This window comes from Berghia stephanieae, chromosome 5 (genome assembly GCF_034508935.2).
Source record: "Berghia stephanieae isolate SIO BIC M18660-M18661 chromosome 5, UCSD_Bste_1.3, whole genome shotgun sequence".
Classification (NCBI taxonomy): Eukaryota; Metazoa; Mollusca; class Gastropoda; order Nudibranchia; family Aeolidiidae; genus Berghia; species Berghia stephanieae.
In genome coordinates, this window is record NC_088364.1 from 33,932,005 (window position 1) to 33,957,306 (window position 25,302).

The following is a 25,302-nucleotide window of genomic DNA, read 5'->3' on the forward strand; positions in this document are numbered from 1 at the left end:
CCAGTTAATGTTCTCCAGATCCATAGGAGCTTTACATAGCCAGCCAGGTTCTACTCATATGATCGCCCCATTGATTAGATTTTGGTAATAGAAGTCTGTTGGATCAATGACGCCTATTATATTCTTTAAAATTAAAAAATAGCAATGCTCATTTGCTCGTGTGCTGTTAAAATGTGATGGCCATAACTATAAGTAGGTCAAATGATAAAGTAAGGAATGAAATTTCACTCCCACTTGCATTCAACATATTACAACAAAATAGTAGCCCACTTATTTTGTTTACAATTGATGAACATGAAGCCACTGTTTCTTTTACGAAATTTAATGTCATCAAAGCATGTGGGCCAGATAAGCTTAGTGATAAAATTTTAAAAACTTGTAACCAAGCTGGTTTTTACATATATTTTAACATGTCAATCTCTCCTAATGATTTGTGGAAGAAATTATCCCTCTTCTGAAGAAAAAGAGTATTAATTGTTTAAACGACCTTAGACCAGTGGCGTTAACGTTAACACCAATACTTATGAAAGTGTTTGAGAGGTTCGTTTTACAATTTCTTTTAAATGAAGTAATGGATAAGCTAGATTCGCACCATTTTGCTTAGAAAGAAGGTAGAAGGGTAGAGGATGCATATATGGTATTTGTAAATAACATCCTTAAACACCTTGACGAAACAAAATCATTTGCACGGCTCCTTTTTATTGACTTTTCTTCTGCATTCAATACAATTCAACCACACATTATGATAAAAAAAAAAGCTTTTAGATGTAAATGTGAGCAACAACATCATAGCTTGGATTTTGGAATTTTTAACAAATAAAGCTACATAAAACTAAATGACACCTTTTCTAGTCTAAAGACATTAAACATAGGGGCCCCTTAAGGTTCTGTTCTATCACCAACTCTCTATACCCTCTACACATATGCCTACAGGGCTCACTATTATATGACTAAATTATTAAGTTTGCAGAGGATTCAGTAATTCAGAGTTTTATTCGTGACTCAGAGTCTGTCTACTTTGAGAAGGTGGCAAAATTTGTAAACTGGTATAAAGATAATTTTTTATTACTTAATGTTCAAAAAACAAAAGAGATGATAATTGATTTTCGACTAAACAAAAAACACATACTAAGAATTGAAAATCAATTTGTAGAAATTATTGATTACAATAAATATCTAGGATTTACCATTGACAACAAGCTGAACTAGCATTTGCATGTAAATGTTCAAAACTTAGTTTTAGATTATTTTTTCTTAGAAAACGAAATTCTTTTCACGTTACAAAAGAAATCCTTAATATGTTTTATTTGTCAATAATTCAAAGTGTCATAACATTTGGAATCAGTTGCTGGGGCGGGGCCATTACTGCTGGGGATAGAGAAAGAATAGATAAATTTGTAAGAAGAGCCAAAAGCATTGTGCAGTCCACCCTGCCTACACAAAATACCCTCTATGAAGAATATTCCTTTTAAAAAGTTTTTAATATCTTGAAAGATAAGCAACATCCTCTATTATTAGAATATAAAACATCAGGTAGATCAAGCAGGATGATAAGTTTAAAACCAAGAACAGAACGTTTTAAAAATTCCTTTGTACCCTCTATCTCAAGGAGACTTTCTCGAAGTGGCATTAAGATGGAGATCAAGGACAGTGTTAATGGGTGAACAGTGGGTGTGAATATATTATACATAATTATAGAGAATAAAAAGGTACAGAATTAGGATGATACAAGAGAAGAATGTTTGATTATTTGTCTGTGTGTGTAAGTGTGTGTGTGTGTATGTGTGTGAAGGAGTGAGTAAATGGAAGAGAGAGAGAGAGAGAGAGAGAGAGAGAGAGAGAGAGAGAGAGAGAGAGAGAGAGAGAGAGAGAGAGAGAGAGAGAGAGAGAGAGAAGAGAAGAGAGAGAGAGAGAGAGAGAGAGAGAGAGAGAGAGAGAGAGAGAGAGAGAGAGAGAGAGAGAGAGAGAGAGAGAGAGAGAGAGAGAGAGAGAATTTGGGAGGTATGATAGACGTGTTCAATTTTGTTTAGCTTTTGTTGGTCTACTTCAATGTCTTTGTATTTCCTTCTTATTATTTATTTGCTTTATTATTTTCAATGGAAATACTCAATGTAAATTTCCATAAATGGATAAATAAAGTTCATCTTATCTTATCTTATCAGACTTGTAATACGTTGGTGATTAGACAAAGGAGAGTTGCTGAACAAGTTATTGTGACTGTCATAATAAATGGAAGGAGAAGACACGCCCATTGGATGTTATTTTGGTTTAAAATTCTATTCACACGTATTATCTCCTTATAAAACAACTTACCAATTCAAGTAGTCGTGGCAAGTAGCTAGAACAACTATCAGCACTATTGAACAGAAATGAAATGACGAGTGCAAAAAAGCAAAGGAAGGTAACATTAAAAAGGAACAAGAGCAATAGGGCTATAATGGCTCCACTGGAATTCAAGCCAGGTATCTGTGAGACAAAAAAAAAATAATAGAGTTATGTATAACAGTAGCATAAAAAATGAAGTGAATCAATGAAGTTAATTGAAATAAAGATAAAAAAAGATGGAAAAATCTCTTATTAGGACAAATCAAATTATTTTTAGTTTTTATTCAAATATCTAAAAAAAACCCCAAAAAAAAAAACATGAGCTGTCTTGCTCTCTATGACAATCTGAAAATCAAATCAAATAGGTGCCATGCCATCATCAATAAATGATGATCACCTAGTCACATCACAGATGGGGATTGGGGGGGGGGGGAACATATGACTAATAAGTTAATTTTATAACTTTTCAATTAGAATAAGAATTTCAAAATCAACCTTTGATTGAATCACCAAGCAGTTAGATTTAGAAAAGTTAGAGCCCGATCAGTCCAGTCCCAAAAAAATGATTGAAGATCATAAGGTGCAGTGGAAGCTAGTGATCTGGGCAACTAAGCAGTGTAGTCCTTTTTCAACATAATAGTGCCACCCCTTATACGACTCATAAAAACGGAAATTTTCAATTAGAGTAAGAATTTCAAAATCAACCTTTGATTGAATCACCAAGCAGTTAGATTTAGAAAAGTTAGAGCCCGATCAGTCCAGTCCCAAAAAAATGATTGAAGATCATAAGGTGCAGTGGAAGCTAGTGATCTGGGCAACTAAGCAGTGTAGTCCTTTTTCAACATAATAGTGCCACCCCTTATACGACTCATAAAAACGGAAATTTTCAATTAGAGTAAGAATTTCAAAATCAACCCTAGATTGAATCATCAAACGGATAGATTTTAGAAAATTTTGAGCCCGTTGGGTCTCAAAAAAATGACTGAAGATTGAAGTGAAAGCTTGTGTTCTGGGCAGCTAAGCAGGGTCTTTGTTTTTCATCATTATGCCATCCCTTATAGGAGAAAATGACAAAAGATTGGCTCCAAACAGATGGGTAGGAACTTATACCAAATCCTCATAGCTACAATCTGGACCCCTTTGAATTTCATCTGTTTGGGTCTATAGGTGACACTCGGCAGTTCAAATATGGTAATAAGCTTGTTTACGAGGTGGAGAATTGACTGAAAATTCTTGACGTTAATTTTTCTAGGAGGAGGGGATATATTCGCGGATATATTCGCCATTCTGGTGGCAGAATGCCTTTATCAAATGAAGATAACATATAGAAATAGACAAATGTGAAAGTTTATCATGTAGGTTTCATTAAAATCACGAGCATTTTTTTTTAGAAGTTATGGCTTTACTTGCCTTATGTTTGGGGCAGCACTCGAGCTAAGATGAATTCCCAAAAGCCCTGCCAACAACTTCAGGTCTTTTATTTTTGTGATAATAAAAAAAAGGAGGATGGAAAGTTCAACAACAACCCCATCAGTCACCATTAGCAATGTGAAATTTGTGCAACACATAACATCAATTCCAAAATGGCATGGAAATCCTTGGAGATATAGCACAAGATAGAAACTATTGGTCTGCAGAAATCTGGGAAACTATAAGCGCTGTTGGGGCAACCCTGTTGCTGGAGGTAATTTGATGAAATTTGTATTTGTATTTGTGTGAAATGACAGCAGTCAGTAGCTTAATTATGTACATATATAATTTGAAATTAACAGTTTATGGGCATTAATTATTCTTATGGTCATACTGAATTTTTAACATAATAAAAAACTCAACTTTAGCAATAATTAAAAAAGAAAGAAAATGCAATATTACCTGCAAGGCATGTACAATTAAAATGATGAGCAAGCCTGGAATGATATAGATTGCAATGCTCATAACATAGATGGTTCCCCAGTAAACATTGAATCCGACACCAGATATTCTTAATTGATTCCTGAGATTACACTGGAATGACAACAATGTATGTAATTCATTTTGAAAAATAAAAATAGAAGTGAGTAGAACCAATTCACATACATTTTGAAAACAAATAATTGCCAAGACACATTAGAATTAGAACTAAAAGAGCTGATGGTAATAACCAATATAATGACTTCAATAAATGTTGAAAGTCGATGGTTGTTAACGTTTCAAGTTTCATGGCTATCAAAACAAATAATCAAACATGTTTGAAAAAAATGGTTGGTGTTTAAAAAAATAAATGAATGAAGGCAGAAATATATTGTTGTGTTTATCACCTTCTATGTAATATCAAGACGATATACCTCCTTGCGCTTTCATTCATATTTTATAAAAAATACCATTCATTTTTTTTTTTCACACATGTCTTATCATGTTTTGATAAATGGAATACCTGAAACGTTAACAATCCTCTGTCTTGTGTTATTTATTGAAGATTTGTATTACAATCATTTTTACTTGGATTAAAGCTCCAGGCAGCATTTTTATATTTTTAAAAGTGGACAAAGGCAAAAAATGCTATTTTGACACTAGGATGGGGGAAATATGTGTGTAAAAAAGCCATCTTCCATGCCTCCCAAATGTCCTCTGTTCAAACCCAGGGATTTTGAATTGTGGTTTTAAAAAAAAAGTATTTTCACTTATTATTAATGATAAATTGATTTTTCTTCAGTTTTCACAACAAAACACACCTAGCTATTCCTAATAACATGTCGACTAATTCAAAGAATAACTTGAATAATAAACTTATATTTCAAAGTTAACGCATCATATTAAAAAAAAAAAAGCATTGTTAAAACTCGTCGTTTTATTCTATCTACAAAGAGGACAAATAAATACTTCGATATGTTACAAAGTTGTAGTTCTGTTCGAAATTACAATTATAATATCAATCAGCTTATTCTCTGTTCATTGATACAAAATAGCCTTTAAAGCCATGAGAAAGGAGAAAGAAAAATAAGTATCTCCACGTGGAACACGAAGACATAAACTTTTGATTTAAATGCAAGTGACTAACTACAATGTCAAATGGTCTTTTTTATTTACAACAAATAACATGAAAGACTTAAATCTTCACAAGAAGACATACCTCCCTGTCCCTTACAACTTCTGTGCTTAAACCAGGGATGATCAGAATGAATGCAAAGCCAATGAAAAAACTTGCCACTAATGTGTTTAATCCAAAACCAATTTTCGGTTTCACCTGAGGCCAAGGATGACTACTGACTGTCACATTGGCAGCAATACCAGAAGCATTAAGAAGGCTGTTTGTGACCAAGGACACAACTGCAGGAATCGAATGTAATGCCGTATGGTTGTACAGAATCACAAAGTCAGTCAGGAGCTTAAATTAGGAAAGAAAGATATACATTATGAACCAAAAGTAATGCAATGTGAGCTGAAAGATTCAAATTATTAATTATTAAAAATTGTTACAAAATAATTTTGTTAAGGTGTAAGAAAATAAGATACCTTTTTAACATTTTATCTTATTTGTATGTACATTTTCCATTTTTCTTCTAGTTGTTCTTTTAACTGGAGTATGGTTTGGTTACTGAATTTTAATAGGACTCTTTTATCTAATTCAAAGATCACGAAGATTGTTTAATAGCCCAAAGATACTTTGCCTATACATGATTATGAAGTGCCTACACTTTGTTGATTGCTTGGGCATTCTATTGGCGAGAAGCACAGTTCTGGCTGTTTAAAATATATCATCTTCAACTTACCATTGAACTTCTTCATTAGTCAGCTCATATCAGATTATAGGATGGTTCAGTTTTACGGTAGAGCTACAGCCTGCCAGACCATCAACAAGAGATGGATAGATACTGAAGCGGATATGTAACATTTTTTAGTCATATCGTGCACTTCCGGATAGAAGCATGAAAATTTGCACCTAGGGGTTTTTGAGAATGCTGAATTCAAAAATCGCGGGAACCAACTTGTATCTCCGGTATTTCCCGCCAAAAATTACATATTCAAAATGGCCGCCATCAAACTCGGATTTGCCTGTATTTTAATTATAAATGCACCGATTTTAGAGATTTTGGTGTCTATATATATGTTTATAAGGGCGGGGAATACGATAAAACACATTTTAATTCCATTATATTAATAGTTTCCTCCCAAAATGAAAAACAACAAATTATAATGTTTAAAAATCCAAATTGACCTCATATTTACGAATTGTGCCATCATAGTAATCGTTCTCAGCTAATAACTGACAATAACTTTAGTTTTGTTCATGTGAAAATCACACATTTTTATCAGGAAGAGAGCGCTACAACTATTGTCTTTTCTTCTTTTCCACCAGAAACTACGGACCTAAGCAGTAAACATCATATATAGCTAATTATGTCTTGCAAGAAACTTCGATTGGCTACTCACCCATGTGCGGCATCAGTACAGCCAATTAACTGGAGCATTAGTATTCTGTGCCAAAAACATGGTGGAACACTTATATGTCCAACGGGAGTAGGATACACATCACTTGCCAACAGTCTATCTGCTCTTCTTGAACTTAACAGTTTGCCACTAAATATTAACATATCCAGACTCAATGATGGTAATGATTTGGCGGAAGCTCTTACTTCACATTCTGCTAAATGGCATAAAGCGTGCTACGTTCTATGTAATGCTGGAAAAGTAGAACGAGCCAGGAAGCGAAAAGAAAAAGTTTCCCAAGAACTTCCTTCTTCACCAGTGAAACAGCATCTACGCAGTACAAGCACTCCCTCAAGTTCCACGACAACAGACTCTAGTGATGTGCCGACTTGTTTTTTCTGTGACAGCACCACCGGAAATCTTAACAAGGTTGAGACTATGTCCCTTGATAATCGTGTCAGACGGATTGCCACATAATTCAGAGATACCAAACTACTGGCCAAGTTATCAGCTGGGGATATGGTCGCTATTGATGCCCAATATCATTTGAAGTGTTTGGCAGCATACTACAACAGATGTAGATCTCGGAAAAGACGCTCAATTGAAACACCTCATCACATAAACGCAAAGTCATTTGCATTTGCTGAGGTGGTGCCCTACATAGAAGAGTATGGCCAGCTAGGTGGAGACCTAAATCATGTTTTCAAACTCTCTGATATTAAGAAAGTGTATTGTGACTCCCTGCAAAAATTTGATGGAGACCCAACTGGCCATATTCATTCCACAAGACTTGTACAGAAACTCCAAGAACACATTCCAGCACTTGAATCTCATAACAGCAAATCTGGTACTGTGCTTTCATTCAAGAAAGATGTTGGTAATTTTGACTCTGACGACATGGCGATCATGTTAATGAGAGTAGCAAAATTAATCCGTAAAGAGATTTTTGAGACAAACTATCACTTCAATGGCTCTTTGTGTGATGAACAATATAACTGTCTACCATCATCTTTATCTGCATTAGTGAGCATGATTTTGAATGACTCAAACACAAAACAGAACATTCATGATAAAGAAATAAGCACAGCTGCCTCATCCATCACACAGCTGCTTGTCTTCAATGCTATCAAACGGGGTAGGGCAGATTCTGTAGCAGCAAGACACAATTTAGACCGTGAAACTGCTCTTCCATTGCCTACTCATCCACAACAAAACACGCAAACGGGATCTCGTTGACAATTTATTTGATAAAGGCCTGTCGGTGTCATATGACAGAGTGTTGCAGCTCTCCACAGAAGAAGCCAATAGAGTAATTGACAGATATGAGAATGAAGGCTATGTCTGTCCATCAACCCTAAAAGACAAACTGTTCACCACAGGAAACCTTGACAATATAGATCACAATCCCTCATTAAATGACAATTTGCGGCGGCAAATATCAGGGCGATCCGCAAATTTTGGCAAATTTCCCAAAATTGGCAAATCGTGGCAAATTTTGGGAAAATTGGCAAATCGCGTGGCAAATTTTGGGAAAAAAAAAGAAACGAAAACAAAATTACGAAAAAAAAGTGCGAAACTTGAGAAATGTTGCAGCTTTGCCTGGGCCCAAACCAAGGGAAGCTACTCTCTATGGATAATGATCCTTTAAAATCTTTGTAACAACGCTATTCACAGTCTTTCATTAAATTAATAAATGTAGCCTCCTTAAATGTAATAGATTGTCTTTTATATATATATATTTCTGTATCGCATGTTAATTTTTACTGAAACGCTTAGTTCTCCTCGGCAAATTTTTTGGCAAATTTTGGTCTTTTTGGCAAATTTCTTGGCAAATTTTGGGGGTTTTTTTTGCAAATTTTGGCAAATTTTAGGTCCCATTTTGGCAAAAAATGCAGATGACAGTCCCTCATCTACCTTGAGTCAAGATTCTTTCCATGGCACTGCAATATCCATCACACAACATGTCACAAATGATAATCCTGGTGTTGCTAGAGTTCTCCCAGAGATTAGAGGAGATAACAATGCAAATCAACCATTGAAATCAATCAGGCCATTACCAAAATCTTACACTGACGTGCCACCAGTGTCACTCTCAAATAACGTAGCTCCAACAATAGCTGATCACCAACTCCATGCACTTCCTACTAAGAAAAATGATGATCAAAGGCACAAGCTGTGGCTGGAACATGTCAGGACAGAACTGGCTAAAGATCAGACAGTGGATCAGATGAATATGGATATATCATGGTCTGTCGTTTTGCTACATCCCAGTTATCTGCACCTAAACCACCTGCAATTATTTCTCTACTACCCCTGTTTCGGGATTCTGCACATACACCTGCCATGGTCAAGCATGGGATGAATGTCATCAAAGAAATAACTCACCATGTCAATCCAGGACAGATTCTAGTGCTCACTGTTGACCAACCACTGTATGCCATTGCTAAAAGGATTCAATGGAAATGGCCAGATGAGTATGGGGAGCGACAATATGTCATTCTGATGGGTGGTCTCCATATAGAAATGGCTATGTTGAAAGCGATTGGTGACTGGCTGGCTGGAAGCGGTTGGACACATGTGATGATTTCAGGCAATGTAACAACTGAGGGGCGTGCAGCTAGTGTACAAAAGGGATCACACATATCAAGAGGCAGTGGGCACATCAAGTAACAGCAGCAGTTTTGTACATTCTTCTCCACAGGGCATATGTTGAGTACCAAATCAACACATCAGAGAGTGAGCAGCTACACTTTGATGCCTGGTGTGAAAAGATGTGTTCTGACTATCCTCAGTTCTATTACTGGTACCAAGTTTGGCAACTGGAGCTCCTTTTGCTACAATTTCTAAGATCACAACGTGAACAGAATTATGATGCATATGTAGAGTCACTAAGAAAGATAATTTCATGGTTCTTTGCTCTTGACCATTACCACTATGCTCGCTGGATGACAGTTCATGTCAGTGATTTACTTGCCCTGCAGACGAAGTGCCCCACAATACATGCTGAATTCCTCCAAGGCAACTTTGTGACACAAAAATCCAAGCACAAATTTTCAGCATTAGCCCATGATCAAGTTCATGAACAACTAAATGCAATGGTGAAGGGAGATGGTGGTATAATAGGACTGTCATCTGCATTTTTTGCCAAATTGGGACCTAAAATTTGCCAAAATTTGCTCAAAAAAATCCCAAAATTTGCCAAGAAATTTGCCAAAAAGACCAAAATTTGCCGAGGAGAACTAAGCATTTCAGTAAAAATTAACACACGATAAAGAAAAAATAAATATAAAAGACAATTTATTACATTTAAGGAGGCTACATTATGAATACAAAGATTTTAAAGGATCATTATCCGTAGAAAGTAGCTTCCCTTGGTTTGGGCCCAGGCAAAGCTGCAACATTTCTCAAGTTTCGCACCTTTTTTTTTCGTTATTTTATTTTCGCTTTTTTTTTTTTCTCAAAATTTGTCACGCGATTGCCAATTTTCCCTAAATTTGCCACGATTTGCCAATTTTGGGAAATTTGCCAAAATTTGCGGATCGCCCTGATATTTGCGGCCGCAAAAAATGCAGATGACAGATAGGAATAACGGAAAGTGATACAGCCTTGAGAAGGTGGATGATAGCAGGACCAGAAATGGATAGACTATTAATGGAGTACAATGACAACCAGTCCAAAAAGCTAAATGACACTGAGCGCCACCATGAACAAATACCAAGTGTGCAAAAGACTTTCCTGTCTCATGTTAAGAATGTCACTGACGTAATGGAGGAACTTGGTAACCCATTTGCTGATACAAGTACAGATCTGTACTCACTTGAAACAAAACAAATAATGTCTGAAAGGGTAATAGAAGCTGTGAGGTGTGCAGAAGACATGGGGAAAATGCAGTATCAGCAATTTCTTGAGGACCGCATCAGTAGCAGTGCAACTGCTTTCAATGACACAATACATAAGAACAATCTTCCTCTTCTGAACTCTGTTGCTACAAAGAAATCAAATGCAACCTCTAAGATTTCCAATCTTCAGAAGACGCAACATGTATTGTTTAATGCTCTTAGTTTTACAGCTATTCTTCCTGATAAAACTGCTTATTTTTACATGCACAGAACTGTTTTAACATTCTTTATGGAAGACTTAAAATATTTGTATGGTTGCTAAAGTCATAATCATGATAATCAGCTGTGAACGATACCTGTAAGACTCTGATAAATAAGGGTCAGTTTAGATTTTTAAGCATGTTAATATATTGATTTTTTCATTTTCATTGTAAACTATTACTTTAATACATTTGAAATATATTTTATTGCATTCCCTGACCTCAAAAACATATGAATAGACACCAAAATCATTGAAATCATTTAATTATTAATTAAATTACAAATAAATCCAGTTTTTGAAAGCGGCCATTTTGAATTTAATTTTTGGCGGGAAAATTTTGAAAGCTATACATTTGAAATAGGTTTTATTGTATTCTCTGACCTCTTAAACATATGAAAAGACACCAAAATCATTGAAATTGGTGAATTATTAACTATTTACAGACACATCCAATTTTTAATGGCGGCCATTTTGAATATTTAATTTTTGGCGGGAAATTCCAGAGCTACAAATTGGTTCCCGCCATTTTTGAATTCAGCATACTCAAAAATCCCTAGGTGAAAAGTTTCATGCTTCTATCCGGAAGTGCACGCCAAAATCACATATCTGCCCCAGTAAGAGGGAGAAAGAATGAAAGACAGAAAGAAAGAGAGAAAGAGAGCCACACAAAGAGAAGAGAGAGAGAGAGAGAGAGAGAGAGAGAGAGAGAGAGAGAGAGAGAGAGAGAGAGAGAGAGAGAGAGAGAGAGAGAGAGAGAGAGAGAGAGAGAGAGAGAGAGAAGTATTTGTGTTGCTGTATCTCAGTCCTCACAGTGGAGATAAATCCAGTGGGAATCCATTGCATATATCCCTCTCTAACCCTGAGGCCAAGATATTAACAGCAGAGGAAGGATAAACATAGCGGAAATTATCCCACGTGCCTTCCAGGAGGCACAGAATAAGAGAGAATAATAATGGAAATTTCTAATTCAAAAGAATTAATAAGTTGTTTTTAATAATGACATATTTATTAAATGTACCATCGGACAACACAACAAGACAGAGATAGATGTAAGAACAACACAACTCTTGACTTGTCACTCATCTTTCAAACACTTATCGCTCATCCTCGAAACACGAATAATACGAAATAAAAAAACAAGTCCAAAAACAGAACTCAGTTTGCAGAAAGGTCACACATTTTCTCACTGCCTCCTCTTTGACCACAACTTAAGTTGTGATGGGTTTCATTTCCTGATTGATTGGTCAAGAGGAGGTCAAAATTTTAAAATATTTTTTCGCTCCACTCCAGACTCAATAGTTTCATTCTTACCAAAGATTTTGGACGTTATTGTTGATATCTTTACTCCAAGCAAAGGGCAAAATATTTCAACAATCAAAATAAAAATTGGAATCTGATCAAAGGCAGGCTCTACTTTTCTCTGTTGCACTACCCACAGCTGGTCAAAGGCAAGCTGACCTTAATTCTGTGGTCCCTAACTTCAGTCTTTTATATAAATATCCCTAATTTTACTTTACATTGCCTCCCTTGTTTTAGCATGAGTACCAAAGCTGCTCCCGCTATCTTGTTAATTACTTTTCCTTCTGTAATCTCTTCTCTCTTTATCTTACTCTGAAAGTTCTCTTCTTTGCACTCAAGGACGCAGTGAATAGGGACATACATGAATGGCTGCGTGAATGAATGCTTTTTCTACTTTCTCAATTTTTGAAATCCTTTGAATTAATCTATTTGAATTGAATTTATATGTGTTACACGTCATAACCTTTACCTTTTTTTGTTGTCTAATTTTGTTAACTGTGTGAGAATACAACTGACCAGAGTGACAACATATTTTAGTAGAATGAAATCAGCCTCACGACAGTGACAAAGTCTGTTGTGATTTGAGTTTAATCAAGAATGTAGCATAATCTCCATAAAAAATATACAGGAATTGAAGGTGAGAGTGGGGGTCATTAATAGCAAGAATTATTTGATTTGTTTGTATAAGAAAGACTAAAATCAATTAAATTCAATCATGGTAAATATGTGGCATTGGACCTCTGTTTTGTATTTATTGAGTTACCAATGGAATGTTTGAAAAATAAACACATTAAACCTTAGATACACTGTTCATTGTTGTTTTGTTTTGTTTTTTCATAATATGATGTAATTAAACTAGGTTTGCATCTTTTGTTCCAAGTAAGACTAAGTTTTCGCTGAGTGGCCACGCAAGAAATGCTGTGACAATACTCAGTTTTCATGACGTTCTGCTTTCAACTCAGATGACGGAGGATGAGCAGATTTCACAGGTAGAATATGATAACAATCTACATTGCTCTGGTGCCTTCACAGACAAAGAGTTAATTGAACGCATACACTTCAAAGAAAAAGAAAATTGAAGAGCACAAAAGTAGTGATGAACAGGAGACTCTACCAAAGAAAAATAAAATGGTGAAGCTGTTGCAACAATTTGTCCAAGGAAGAACTCTGACCCCTCTTACAAAGTTTGTGGATCAGATTAGCAGTCAAGTGGCCACTGAAGTAACCGAAAACAGATGTCGAACATGTTTCCATGATTACCATGGCTTTAAAACATGAAAAAAAAAAAAACAACAGAAATTACAAAGAAGAAACGAAAAAAAAAAAAAAAAAAAATAAATTGAATCAACCAATACATCTTCCATGAGGGAAGTCTTATTGCCAGTCACAAATCTGGATAAATGCAGAGGGGACTATGGTAAATCTGAAATTGCTCAATTTCATGGCCACCGCTTAATCGATGCCACATGATTGGGATGATTTGTCGGGAACTGACCCGTCCCACTGACTTCGACTGTATAGTAAACAGTTAAGAATTATGTATTTACTCCATGGTTCAACATTGATGTGGTGACATCTGTTAACGATTTGTTAAGTGCCTGTTGTTGAACTTTTTGCCACGCGTTGTGGCTATTGAGCCATGGCCATGAACGTGATGATGGCAGTCGATAACACTGACAAGGGGTTACAGGTCAAGTCTATCTCTGTGACGATGATGACGAACGGTTTGACCACATACCCGATTGCAGACCTGCCTACTTGAAAATTTTAAAATTCGTAGTTTTTAGTAAATACAAATTGTAGTCACCAGACTTTAGAAATCAACAATTTACACTCACAATGGTTAGATTACACCTCAAAATCCTTTAAAATATGTAATCTGAAATCAACTTTAATTTTCAATAAGTTTTAATGACTTAGAAATGTTTATGAAGATCTGAAATTGGAGCCAAAATTTCGTAATTCTACGTGATAGACACTAACATGGGATAGAGGTAAATTCTATTGTTCACAACTCTGTGATGAATGGTATGACCACTCACTCCGTTGACTGTCCCGTTAAACTAATTTGCATTTTATGAACCATCGTTTTAAATGATTGAAGACAACAAAAAAGCTGTCAAATTCTGTCCCCATTAAGCGGCTGGAAATTGGAAAGGCTATGACTTTTTATTTAGAAAAAAATTCTGTTCCCAAGGAATCCTCCCAATAAAGTAGCTGTCCCAATTAGCGGTTTCCCCAATACCGGCTTGGACTGTAATATCAAATATGTTAACAGATTTGTACCTCTCCAGACATCTCATTCAACTGCACTCCAACGTAATATGGTCTTGAAGATGACATATTTATATAAGCATAACAGTCCACAACATATCTTGTTTCCCATTCAGAGATTTGATTTATGGATTCAGATGTATCTGATATAAAACAAATAAAATATACATAAAATAACAAACAAAATTATGTCTTTTATGTTTCTCATTTTATTTTTTTAAAAATTGTTTCTAAAAGAATTGTTTCTAGACGATCGATTCAAAAAGTATGAATTACCTTTCACAAAATATGATTGATAACTTTATATTTGTATTGATTTCATAAAACAAGGGTGCAGCTTTCATTCTGTCTCTCTTATTTATAGACAGTTTGTACCCTAACATAAATCTGTATAAATTCCAATTCATATATTGATACCCTCACGTATCTTGTTCATTAGTCATGTCAATTTAACAACTAAAATATCATAATTAAGGAAATAACTTACTCAATAAGTCAAATGCCAAAAGTCCAGGTAAAGACAATCCTATTGAACCAACTGCAGAGTTAACATAGTAGTTGAGGCTAATGGGGTGAGAAGTGGTGACAAAATGTGTTCTTATTGGCTCTTTCTTAACCATGATCAATCCAGCAATCGCAGAAGATAATGGCAAGAATATTTGAAGTATCGTCGCATTTTTATTGCGAATTAAAGCCAGAAAACGTATCTGGAAAGTAAAGTATTTAATGATGAAAGTGTGTTATTGTTTTTCTTTTATTTAAATATTAAAGAAAAATAAAACGCTTAATTGAACACAGGGATAATTAAATCAATTGCTGATATTACATTATATATAAAACATGGCACCATCAATCATCTAATAAATGGTTGAAAAGGGGGAAAAATGCAGAAGATCGCATTCCATCACACATTAACACACTTTTAAAGACTGAGAGCATATAATTCTGAATGTCAATACCTTATGCCGTCCAATGTCCTGGGCCAACGTGTACTTATTTGCAGGTCAGATAACCAAACTTGTTATGGGCTCTGTGTGATGGAAATAATCTAATACCACAGCAAAAAAATGTCTGCTACAACAATGATATAGCAAGCCCGTATTTTTGACTCAATGTCAGACTTCATATGTGCATTTTGTTCTTGGCACAATAAGGCTATATCCCTCCTAACTATTATGATTAGTGGCAATGCTAGGGTGCATGACTTTCCCATAAAGGCACCCAGCAACCAATTTTAGCAATGTTTTATGCAGGTTGCAAAAGCAAAATATCTTTCATAAAGTTACCTGGCATCAAGCCTGGACTATTTTTTACATAGACTATGTATTTGAGTAAAGGTCACCAGTAGTAGTAGTAGTAAACAACTACAGTGTATAAACTCACAAAGGTTTGTGTGACCACTGTTGACCATAGTCGGTCATAGACAGACAGAGAGAAAGAGAGAGAGAGAGTAGAAATGGAGAGATAAAAAAAAGAATGAGAGCTGAGTGTATATCATTCATCATCAAGAGTTCTGTGGTAAACCTGAGTATGGGGACCAGTCCACAATTTACATCGGTTTAATAATTTCTTTCTAGTGACAAACATTTTTAAAAATTATCGATAGAATCAGCTTCTCTGGCATCAATCGTAAATCTGTTCCACGCTCTGATTGTGGCAGGGAAAAAGGAGTAATGGTGTACATTTGGGCTGCTTGTGGCAGACAAATTCTGGCTTCATTCCCTCTAGTTTTTTTTGTATTGTTTTTTGTGGGGTTTTTTTTTTTTTTTTTGGGGGGGGGGGGGGGAATAACAATTCTTGCATTTTAATCAATTTAAGGACACAGCTCCTGTGTACACCCTATGAAATAATGTTAGTTTATTTTTCTTTCTTCTTGTTTTCAAACTTTCCAGACCAATTATTTTTAGTTAGTCCTTTGTTGGCTTTGTTGAATACTGCCTGTAATGTGTTTTGCAGCTCTATTCTAAGACTTTTCCACAACTTTTACATCTTTAGTGAATTGAGGGTGGTATACTGTGCTGTCATATTCCATTATGGGTCTAACAATAGTATTGTAGGCAAGGACATCAGTCAAAACAGGCACCCCCTTAAGATTTCTATTGAGGAAAGCACTTTTACTGCTTGTGTTCTTCCATATAAAAGTGGCAATCAAGTGTAGTGTTTATTATCTACTGTCTATGTTGTAAAGTTTACAAAAAAGTGGTTGGAAGAGAACTTTGTCAAATGCCTTGGCAAAGTCAAGGAAGATTATGCCAGTTTGTCTACCTTTGACTTGTTCTGATGTGAGGTCATGAGTTAATGAGATTTATAAGTTTTGCATGAGAACTGCTTTAAGATTGGAAGGTCTTGGGTTTGATCCTCACTTGGTGCATAGTTGAGTCCTTAGAAAACATTCTTTACTCACATTCTCTCACCCTACTCAGGTGTAAAATGAGAACCCTGCTAGCTGTGTTGTCTCTGTCGGTAAAAATTGTAACATTGCCTAAGAGACATTACGTCTTATTCTATATGTTAATGTTAATTGTTGATGTTGGTCAGGGACCCTTTGTAAAGCGCTTTGAACACATTTAGTGCTATATAAAAGTTCAAGTATTTTGCTTTTTGGATTTTATTTTTAAAGATGTTATTTGACTCAATGTATTCATTAATTGATGATCTTACGTATTGCATGCTCTAGAAATTTACAGCATATGCATGTTAGTAAGATTGGTCAATAGTTTTGCGCTGCACCTTTGTCTCCTTTTTTAAAGATTATTTGGACAATATCAGCTTCCCACTTCCATATTTTTGGAATTACACCAGTATCAAAGTCAACAATGATTGGCATTTAGATATGCTACATCTATTTTCTTCTTTAATGAGTCGATGAAATTTATTGAACAATTTATGAGCTTTTTTTTTCAAATTAATCTTTGTTAATCAAGAGGTCAACGACCGGAAAGAATGGTGTAAAGATGTGAAGTCTCCATCCCACAAGTCGTCCCAGCGATAATTTGGTTATGGGAATGAGTGAGTGAGTTAGTGAATCGAGAGGTGTAGTAAAAAAAAATAATTTAGTTTTACCCACAAACTCGATCATGAAGAGTAGCACTCCTGAGGTTGTAAGAATCACCAATGCCTATTTTTTTCTTCAAAACCCATAGTTAATTTTCAAGATTTTGATTTTGACGGGTTTGAAATCTCATGACGAAGCCATTGCCATGCTTGCTATGTCACCTTAGTTCTGGAACTTTGATCATGAATTTGTAGCTTGTTTTGTCTTGGAAAATTTCTGATCTAGTCTCTTTATCATGAATCATTATTGGAGGTGTTGTCCATTGTCCATTATATATTTTAGATCTGACAGAGTTGTGTAAAAATTTACTAGAAGAATGTGTGCAGGCAATATTTTAGGTCGTTGTTTTATCTAAATAATTTGATTTTTCCATAACCTATCATGTTCCTTGTTTTTGTTTTGGGATCACATGATATCAGATCAATTAGTGTATAGATTAATTTATTAAGAGTATTGATTTTTTAAATTCAAAACCTTAAATACAGCACGTGCTTCTTCTTTGTAGCAAGGTTGTTTTCTCCATTTATATGGCCATCAATGTTGATTTTACTTTTAACATTTGTACCTGATATTGATATTGTAAAATATTCTTCTTTGCATTTGTTTTGGTATAATACAGGACCTTTCTTTGTATCAAATCTCATAGTCCTTTTTGAAATTATTTACTTTGTCAACCGCAGTGCAGCACTGCAAAATGAGATAGGGCGAGGTGACTTGCTCAAAGCCACACAATGAGATGGGTAGTCAAACTCGGTACACCGTACCGCTGCGCCATGCTGCCCTGTAAAATGCAAATTGTTCTATTCTTTTGCTATGAAAAAATTATTGTACTGTGGCAATAATATGTAAATATATATCAAAATTGAAATAAAAATTCTAAGTACCATATAAGCTACAATAAATAATGTGCATAAGTGACAAAATTAAATTTATAAATACCACTAAGAATGGCTAAAAGTTTGCTATCATATCAACTTCATCTAAGCGTGTTTTTACCCAAAGCAAAATAACAAATTGTTGCTGTTGGAGTTCCATTCCATCTTTCAAGACGTCACTTGTAAAAAACACTTTCTCCTTGGTCATATCATTCAATCTAAATGTGATTTCATCATTCTTGCGAGGATCCAAATCTTCTGAATCCAGTGCATCGTCGTTTTGATAGAGTCTTTCTGAGACAGTATGAATTGTAAAAATAAATCTGCTTAAAACTTGATGACTTTTTAGCAAATCAGGACCTACCTTTTATGATCAAGACACTACTTAAGCCAACTTTTGTAATGAGTAAAATTCATGGGAAAATATTATTGCAAACAGCACTTCATTGCAATAGGTATTACATAAGATGAAGAAGGAATGCAGAAAAGAGTGGTAGAAGAAAGGTGTCAGAGCCTTCAAAGCTTCTACTTATGTTTGCTCTGAATCACTGTTAAATGTAAATTGAATAATATGTGTTCAAGTTTACAGTATGAAAAAATATAGCTTTCCCCCAAATGAAAACATGACATATTTAAAACGTTAGACAAAATTATTCGCATTTTCTTTGGGCATGAGAATAAAAACAAGCTTACCTAACTTTACAAATATGGACATCATTAACAATAAAGAAGATCAAAACAGCACTGATTCATATAGCTTATTAAATATCAACACCTAAGCCAAAATACAATAGCAAATCAAAAGATTTTTTTTTAAATGCCGACCTAACGTAAAAGCATTTTAGGAGCTGAGGGAGAACATTAAAAAAAGGAAATAAATAAAAGAGAAACAAAATATGTAAAGGATAATTGTACGTTTTGAGAGAGAAAGTTCCTCAATTAACATTTTATTTTACCAAGTTTGAGAAAAACCTCCTCCAGAGTTGTCATAGACACCCCATAGCTTCTGATCCCCAAGAAACAGGATGACTCATCCAGTTTTCCAAACAGTTCTGAAAAAAAAAAGTTGATACAATGATAACACAACTACTTTAACTCCCTGTAGTTTATTATAGACATTGTCATTATTTCTGGCATAAACGTCAGCCCATACTAGTGGAAATATTTAGAGTCATGCACTATAGTGATGTCTAAAATATCAGGTGAACCCTGTGATGGCTTTAAGATTCCATCTCTTGAGGAGACAAAATTATCTCTTCAATGCCTTTCGCCAATATGATAAGATGTGATATACAGCTTTTCTGAATAGTGACCCATGATCTTGAGACGGTATTATGCGATAGCAGTTTATAACATTAAATTGAATTTAGAGACAGAAATATGAGGCTTGTGCCATAGAATTTTGTGTTATCCAAGGAGAAAGAGAATGAATTTTTAAGAACGTGAATAACAAATTGTCTCTGATCATTTTAACATTAAGTACACTTATCATTTTCTGGTTTACCCGGACATTCAGAATCTGTTTTCAATTCTAATGATTGTGTCAGTTGTATGTTGAGTTTGTTTTCTTATCATAACTATCATAAAATATAGATTAATGGATGATAATCTTGTAGTAACATTTATAATGAGCCGCTGTCTATCAGATAATCTATCAATCAGTATAATTCTCAGTAAACAGCTGAAGCCGAATGCCTAATTGCACTTAGTATAAATGGACGCTTTTAAGGACAAGTGGGCTATCCCAGATTTTTCGGTTTTTTAAATAATTACAAAGGGGTCAAAAGTGGGCATTGTCCAACTCCCTGAAAAGGCTTCAATTATCAATTTCGATTATTTGCATCGTTATCGGTATAAACTGCCTTGTGTTTTAACCGAAAACACAATGTGTACATAAGTGTAAACGGGCTAACCCGTCAAACATGGCTTCAACACGAGTCATGTTGAATTCACGACTGAATGAAGAAAATTCCCCACCAAACTACAATGCCATCATATCAGGTAATGTTTTGCATTTCATTTGTCAGTGTAATGTGTTACGACGCATAAAAAATAAAATTTAAGGCATTAAATTGGGTTTAATTTGGGAAAATTGATTAAATTGACTGCATGTGTGAGAGGGACAGCCCATTATTTCGCAACAGACATGTCCATGTGTAAGATGGGATAGCCCATTTAACTAGGGATGGCCCGATGTGCAAGTTGGGTGGGATAGCCCTTATTATATAATGTAAATTCTTTGCTCCGTGATATTGTTTAAATATGAACAACTCAGCTAACCCATTTGTTTTAATAAAATAAGAGAATTCTGTGATGTATTTGTTGTTTTCTTTTATCATCATCAATTACAATTATCATTCCACACAGAAAGTTTTGAAAAAAAAACTATTGAATAGTATTTGAGTAATTGGACATTTTTTTATGGGATCGAAATCTTCAATGTTGATTTTCTCAACACAGTAAAATCTGGGATAGCCTACTTGTTCTTAAAAGCGTCCAAATATAGTCTTTTACAAAAGAAACTAGACAGTTTGTTTCTGCTAAAGATTGATACTACTTGGAACAGTTACAATGACATAATATACATATTCAAAAACTTAACGAAACTAGTTTTCTTGTGGTGTATAATTTATTGAATTTGTGTAAACTGTTGAAATGTTACAGATATATAAAACCAATCATTAAAAAAAACGATTTTGCAAAATCGAGCACACATGCTGTTAAAATTGATCAATGCCACAACTCTTTACCTCATTGATGATGTCAGCTGATGGACTGTTACTGCTGGTATATTATTCAAAATGGTATTTAATCTATCGAACAGTTCATTGGAGTTTGGACAGCTTTCTTGTTTAGTTTGTTATTTTTGTTCTTCTTTTAAAAATAGCTTTCCTTTCATAAAATCCCACACATCATGCTCAATGGGAATCATATCAGGTTCACAGCTGGCCACTGGTTCATCACGCTTAAATTTGAGTCATTCAGGAAATCAGATGTTTGACCAGCTCTATGTGGCGAGGCCTTCACAAACTTGAAAATCACCATTTGATCATTCTGATTCTGAATAAACGGGACGGCCATTGGGTCAAGAATATTGCTAATGATTGGGTCTGAGTAGAGTCATTTGTTTATACATACTGGCTCAGTTTTTCTACCACCATTTATCACTCCCCACACCATTACAGATCCATATTCTCGATTTGTTACTTCAACCATGGTTTTTAGTCATTGAAACACTTACCTCAACGTCAATAGCATAAAGTTCGTTTGTTTCTGGAATTAACTTTGAAAAGCGATTCGTGCGTGAACAAAATGCTGTCCCACATGTTCTGATCCCAGTTCTGGAGTTCACGTGCCCATATCAGTCGTGCAGTTTTGTGTAAAGTGGTCATCTTTGGTCGAATTACAGGTTTGTGACATTTTAAACTATTGGTGCAGCAAGGAATATGTAAAATAAATATCTGAAATATACTCGGCGTCATGATTAACGCAACGATCTTTGAACTCTTCCTCTTCATTTGCAATTTAAAATTAAATAATGGAAATTAGACAGTATGATACATTGTTCAATTCTGTAAAATTTGATACTAATTTATTGCTATTCAATTGACCTACTTCTTTTTTATGACCGTTTAAAGAACGCATGTCAAAATCTTACACTACAAAATCCAACATATGGCATACACAAAATTATGAGAAAAATAATCATTTGTTGTGAATTTTGAATGAGAAAGGAAAGACATAGGTTTCGATAACACATTATTGTTTTGTAGAAATGTAAATAAAATTAGACCACATTCAATTTGCCATTGTATCTTTATCATCATGGTTTGTTTAACCGTCACTGAAAGAAACCAAGCAATTGGAATGTGCAGAGCAGGTTTGTTGGCAACTCAGGTTGCAAATCATTTTTTCTGTTCAAAGTCAACAATAACAAGACTTTTGATTAAGATGAACGACAGGGGCATTGTTGGTGGAAGTAGTGTCATGGTATGGGGTGGAATATGTGCTGATTCAAAAACGAACCTTCAATTGATAGATGGAAACATAAACACAACACTATGTTGACAATTTTCTTCACCCTTGTGTTGTTCCATTCTTCTAAAAAAACAACAACATTTGGCCCTCTATCAGCACAACAATGCGTGTCCACACACTGCACGCATAACCAACGAGTTTTTGAACCAACAAAATTTCGAGGTCATGTCTTGACCAAGCTTAATACTTAAATTGCATCGAGCATGCGTGGGACATTTTTAGTTGGGTCCCTGAGGCCACTGGCGTTTCAGATCAGTGTTAAAGTTTAACTTTCTTTATATGCCAAATAAGCAGACAAGAAAATAACATTTTTGTCTGATAGGAACTTGGATCTGACCTTTCGGGGGTCACATAGAGGTCAAACAAAGTGAAATTATGGTTTAATTCAGAACTCCCATTAATATCAAGAATTTGATAACTTGCAAATAACAAAAAAACTTTAATAGGATCCAAATATATCACCTAAGAAAAATTAATTAAATTCATACATCATTTCAATGAGTTATTGCCCTTTATTTACATCTTCTTTCTAAAAAGAACACGATTTTCCGGAATATCACTTAAACTGTTAAGACAAATATAACCTGTAAAGAGAACAAATAGCAGCTCATCCAGAGAATAACATTATTTCCAAATTGCAAATAAATCGGATCATGGTTAATGGAGTTATCGCCCATTGAATTATTACTAAAAATAGAACTCAAAAGGTAATAGGAAATCTATAGCAATCTAAGAACAAAAAAACTTTGGTTATGTGTCTTTAGGCTCTATATAAAATATCTTAGCTCCATATCAAAATTCATATGAGTAATCGCCCTTCTTCACATTGGAAAAAAAAAACAAGTGTGTATTTGTGAAACATCTAGAAAAGTGTTGATAAAACAACACTTTTCAAGAAAAAATATGAGCAACTGAATAAGTTAAAAATAATTTGAAGAACACAACTACATCAGATGATATTCAATGTAAATGCTTGTAACTAATTTTAATACTCGTAGCCTATTGGGAAATCAATACCTGCCAAATTACAAAATATATTGTTGATATGTTATGAACTGGAATACAAAAATCTTAGGTATCTTGTCTCAATTCAAAAGAGTCATTGTACTTTTTCAGATTTTTACTGCATAAGTCTCTTCTTGTGAAATGCCTCGAAAACTGTTAACAAAACAAAATATTAGTAGACAACAAATGGAAGCTACTAAAGAGATTAACAGGATTTGTAAATTACGGCTTATCAGTCCTTCTGCTTGCCATTTCTACTCGAACCTGCCTTTTAATTTGTCAGGGAGTTCATAACCCAGACTAGCATTCTGTGAGAGATCATCGCCTTTTTGATTTTCTGGAGAATTCGTGGTTGCATTGTCCCACAGAAATCCCATGACAAAGATGCTTGCCAAATGTCATATACAGTCCTTTTCCCTCTTTGTCTGTTTCCATCACAAGCATGCAAGACAGGTATTTGAAGAGTATTTTTTTTTTGTCTGCATTCATAAAAAAAAATGTTGCCAGTTTGACAGTCCCTTGAAATTTTGACCAAATCAATCACACATTGCCGACTGCTATGACCTCGTTTTTCTTTTCCTGCTTTCTTTTAGAGACCGAGGGATATAACGGTCCCAACCAGCATCTACTCTAGGTGCTAGATTCAGTCATGTAAGATTCTTGATAAAGCACTTTTCCTCAAAAAAATTTTCATATGTTTTCCTTAGATGTTTTTTCTGATACACAATAAAGTAAAAACAAATCACATTGGAGACAATGACTCTAATCTACCACCCATTTAAGGAGATCCGACGATCTGTATCCATTGGGTAATCCTCAAGATGATAAAACAGGTGGAAAGGTTGATGATACATACCTAATTATTCTTTTAGATCACTGATCAGGTTTATCCAAATTATAAGACATTTTCCCCAAAAAATCTGCTTGTTGCTTTAAATGTTCTACTTTCCAGTTACATTGGGGTATTTATTTAACCCCTTTTATCCGTGATATGGCTGTTCTCAATGGGCCATTACTCGATCTGTAGTATTAATCTTTAAAGGATGATGTCTGTCAAATATTGTTAGTTTTACTTATTACTTTACACACTTGTGATTGACATCCATATAAGCAAATTTTATTCTTTGATTAGGATTAAATAAAGCATGATGTGCAAGGTATTCTTTAAAAAAGGAATATTAATACTCACATATAAATCAAAGCAAGGGCAATAGCTCAAACAAATTGAAAGGAATTTCCCCAAAACTGTGTCTGCGAATTTGTCAACAAAAAATAAAGTTTTGTTTTCCTATTCTAAAATGTTTAAAATTATCAAAAGTGTAGAAGTAATTAAATGTTAAATGTAACTACCATTTAACTTGAGTGACCTCTGGATGACCTTCAAGTGGTCGAATTGAAATTCCAATCAGCCAAATTTTTTCAAGGATATCGATCTTACTAACTTTGAAGAAAAACAAACTTACACACGAGTGTGAAACAAATCAAATTTTTGCACTGTTCTGTAACTATATCATAATGGGCGATAACTTAATCAAATGTTGTGTATTTTTCTTAAAACTTTATTTGTTTGTTACTGACATTCAAAACAGTAAACTGTATTATTTGGGTAGTAGAAGATAAAGTGTGATTTGCAGGTTATTTTATAAAGAGGAATATTTTTATTCATCTAAAAATCAAATCAAGGGCAATAACTCGTACAAACCGAAGGGAATATTTTTTTAAAAGTGTACCTTTAATGTGTTTAACATATAATAAAGTTTTTATGTTCTTAAATATGTTATAAAATATCGATAATTTGCAAGTAATTAAATGTTTAATATAGCTGACCTTGAACTTGACTGACCTCTGAATGACCTTCAAGAAGTCAAATTGAAATTCCCAGCGGCCACATTTGTTCCGAAGGTATCAATCTTACCAAATTTG

General features: G+C 34.6%; 1 protein-coding gene across 7 annotated transcripts in view; it reads right to left on the bottom strand.

Moving 5' to 3' along the window:
• Positions 1-25,302, bottom strand: part of LOC144972794 (cholesterol transporter ABCA5-like) — a 151,631-nt gene that overhangs the window by 44,792 nt on the left and 81,537 nt on the right. For 6 of the 7 annotated variants that reach the window (XR_013645428.1, XM_078914440.1, XM_078914442.1 and 3 more), the window contains 7 exons: positions 19,293-19,388; positions 18,458-18,630; positions 14,894-15,113; positions 14,419-14,549; positions 5,435-5,689; positions 4,198-4,329; positions 2,314-2,466 (listed from right to left, as the gene is read on the bottom strand). Coding sequence is in view for 6 of the 7 variants with exons in the window: in XM_078914440.1 (XP_078770566.1) it covers positions 2,314-2,466; positions 4,198-4,329; positions 5,435-5,689; positions 14,419-14,549; positions 14,894-15,113; positions 18,458-18,630; positions 19,293-19,388 (1,160 nt within the window). In the remaining variant the exon portion in view is untranslated. The remainder of the gene's footprint in view (positions 1-2,313; positions 2,467-4,197; positions 4,330-5,434; positions 5,690-14,418; positions 14,550-14,893; positions 15,114-18,457; positions 18,631-19,292; positions 19,389-25,302) is intronic. The other variant, XM_078914444.1, reaches the window with a different exon arrangement.